General features: G+C 57.6%; 1 protein-coding gene across 1 annotated transcript; it reads right to left on the reverse strand.

The window, feature by feature from the left end:
• Positions 1-1,124: 1,124 nt before the first annotated feature.
• On the reverse strand, positions 1,125-2,399 carry LOC106819733 (ubiA prenyltransferase domain-containing protein 1-like). Its single transcript, XM_014824327.1, has 2 exons — positions 2,033-2,399; positions 1,125-1,759 (listed from the first exon to the last, which is right to left on the reverse strand). Exons 1-2 carry the CDS (start codon positions 2,397-2,399, stop codon positions 1,125-1,127), a joined length of 1,002 nt encoding a protein of 333 aa, XP_014679813.1.
• Positions 2,400-3,032: the final 633 nt, after the last annotated feature.

Consider the following 3,032-nt stretch of genomic DNA (forward strand, 5'->3'; position numbering starts at 1 on the left):
TCTCTTTCTCTCCCCCTCTCCCCTTCGCTCTCTCTCTCTCTCTTTCTCTCTCGCTCTCTCTCAGCCGCTTTCTCTCTCTTTCTCTCTCTCAGCCGCTTTCTCTCTCTTTCTCTCTCTCACCCTCTCTCTCTCTCTTTCTCCCTCTATCTCTCTCTCTAGCTCTCTTTTCCTCTCTAAATCAAGCTGAGCTTCATAATTCAGGCGATCTACGATACTAGCAATAATAGACTAGGACATTGTAGTAATGTGTGCTGATCACCTACAGTGTCATCGGCGATCATACACTGATATAACACTGATACGAGCATCACCCAATTCACACAGCATTCGCTTAACACAAGCTGTGGCAGGGCTGCGTGTCTGTTCTGGCTGACCCTATATAAAGAATTTTTCACAGGGGAGAGATAGTGATCCGCTAGGGGTCGGCTCTGATTGGCTAATTTTGTCTCTTATTTATTATATTTATTATTTTTGGCTAATTTTGTTTTATTTTAGAGTTAGGGTTAGGGTTAGGGTTAGGGTTAGGGTTAGGATTATGGTTAGGGCTAGGGTTAACTGATTTCTATAGCCACAACTTATTTCTATATTCACTATCTCTACTCTGAGACCTACTACTATATAAACTGGTATATAACATGAATCTAGGTAGCCTGCAGGCGGGTCAATGACTCGGGTCTAGGTATGATCTTGTTGCGCCATCTGCGGGGAATAGTTGGTGCAAAACCCGGAAATGGTACAAAGAGCGGGCACATAGCGCACGTGTATGATTCGTTGCCACTAACATCTGCAGCATCTCTTTCCAGCACCCCATCTCCCTGACTCCTCTCTCTTTCGTTCAATCTCTCCCCCACCCTTTCTCTGTCGCTTTTTCTCTCTCTCTCTCTCTCTCTCTCTCTCTCCCTCTTCCTATCAAACTCTCCCTTTCTCGCTCATTCACATTCTAGCCTCTTTTCCTTTTATCAATTCTTTCTCTCTCTCACTTGCGTACAATCTCTCTGTCTCTCTTTTTTTTCCGTTCGCGCGCTCTCTCGCTCTCTCTCTCTCTCTCTCTCTCTCTCTCTCTCTCTCTCTCTCTCTCTCTCTCCTTCTCCCTCTCTCCTCCCTTCTTTCTCCGCCTGCACTGCCTACGCTTTCACGCATGCGTCGGCAGCGAGCAGCGGCATGTCCTGTGAGCTAACCAGCAGACAGGCGGCCGTGTACAACACGCCGAACAGGAAGTTAAGTCGCGCCAGCTTGTCCGGCAGCGTGTCCAGCCTCCCATCCCTGTACTCCCGCTCCACGTCAAACGCCGTCGGCAGGCAGAGCAGCGGCAGGTAGAACGCTGGCGCCACCGCGCGGCCGAGCGCCGCGAAGGCGACGTACGGCGCGAACAGCAGCGCGACGAAGAGAGCGTACGAGCCGACAGGGCCGAGCAGGACGGCGAGCGTGACGATGCCGACACGCGCGTCCGTCGCCGCCCGCCGCGCGTTGCTCGCATGCACGACCGCCTCCGTGTTGGGAGCGAGCGGGATCGCGTAGACGAGCGGCAGCCACGACGCCTGAGCCGTCTGCGCAGCGAACACGAACAACGTACAGACGGGACCGAAGGCGACGAAGGCGATGACGTCACCGAGGGCGACGTACTTGAGGCCGACGCCGCCCGTGTAAAGGAACGAGCTGGAGAGTCCGCCGAAGAAGAGGAGCGCGAGTAGGCCCGTGCGCGCGCGAGACAGCCAGCAGACGACGCCGAAGCCGACACAGCCGACGACGTAGACGAGCGCTCCCAGGTTGATGACGTCGACAGGGGAGAGCATGTCGGCGCCGCCGCCGCCGCCGCCACGGACGCCGCTGCTGCTGTTGCCCTTGCTGCCGTTCCCGCTGCCGCTGCCGTTCCCGCTGTCGCCGCCGCTGCCGTTCCCGCTGTCGCCGCCGCTGCCGTTACCGCTGTCGCCGCTGTCGACGCCGTTGTCGACGCCGCTGTCGACGCCGCTGTTGTCGCTGTTGTCGCTGTTGTCGCCGATGTTGTCGCCGCCGCTGTCGCCGCTGCTGTTGCCGCTGTCGCCCCCGTTGTCGCCGCCGCTGTCGCCGCCGCGCTGGTAGTCGAAGTAAGAGTTGACTAGGTTGCCTGCCCCGTGTACTGATAGCACGGTAACGAGCGTTGCTACCAGCAACCACGCGTCGCACGCGCCCGTCGCGCGGTACGCCAGCGCCGTTCCCATGGCGACGGGAGTGAGCGACGCGCTGAATGTCCACGGGCGCAGGGCGATCCAGGATGCGGCGAGGCGCGGGTGCGACACTCGCAGCGTGTTATAGACGGCCAGGCCGAGCGGGCTCGAAGTGATCGCGACTGCTGCCGGCTGCAGCACGCCGCCAGGTGGCGCCACGTCGCCGTTCTGTTCCTTCGCGTTGTTCCCTGACATAATGTTGTTGTTGTTGTTGTTTTTGTTGTTGTTGTTGTTCTTGTTGTTGTTCTTGTTCTTGTGTGCCAGCACGCCGTCGTCGTCGTCGCTCCGTTTCGTCACGCTGCCATTTCGTGCCACGGCGTCATCGTTGCGTGTCGTTACGTCGCCGTTGCGTGCCGTTACGTCACCGCCCCGCGTCATTGCGTAGCGCCAGCCCTCGGTTCCGCTAGCAGAGCCGAGTTTGTAGCCGGTATATGCCGCTGGTGGTTCGCTCGAGGAGGAATGTTCATCTTGCGGTGCGGAGGAAGATGCGAAGCTTACTCTGCGTCTCTGCGCCATCCTGTCCGCACGACAAACGACAAACGACAACGAATAGCTGATAGCGTTAACGCCGAGGCACTGAAGCATAATAATTCATGTATTGTGTATTACATACACGCACACACGCACGCACGCACGCACGCACGCACGCACGCACGCACACACGCTCACACGCTCACACACATACATGTACGCACGCACGCACACACACATACACGCACGCACGCACGCACGCACACACGCTCACACGCTCACACACATACATGTACGCACGCACGCACACACACATACACGCACGCACGCACGCACGCACACACGCTCACACGCTCA

The sequence above is a fragment of the Priapulus caudatus genome, unplaced genomic scaffold (assembly GCF_000485595.1).
Source record: "Priapulus caudatus unplaced genomic scaffold, Priapulus_caudatus-5.0.1 Scaffold4256, whole genome shotgun sequence".
Lineage (NCBI taxonomy): Eukaryota > Metazoa > Priapulida > Priapulimorpha > Priapulimorphida > Priapulidae > Priapulus > Priapulus caudatus.

What these genes read in the sequence shown, in the direction of transcription:
- LOC106819733 (XM_014824327.1), bottom strand. Translation starts at nt 2,399, where the DNA reads ATGTCAGGGAACAACGCGAAGGAACAGAACGGCGACGTGGCGCCACCT. An exon ending in CGACAACGGGGGCGACAGCG is followed by an intron (nt 1,760 to 2,032) that starts GCAACAGCAGCG and finishes TCAACCTGGGAG; the next exon opens with CGCTCGTCTACGTCGTCGGC.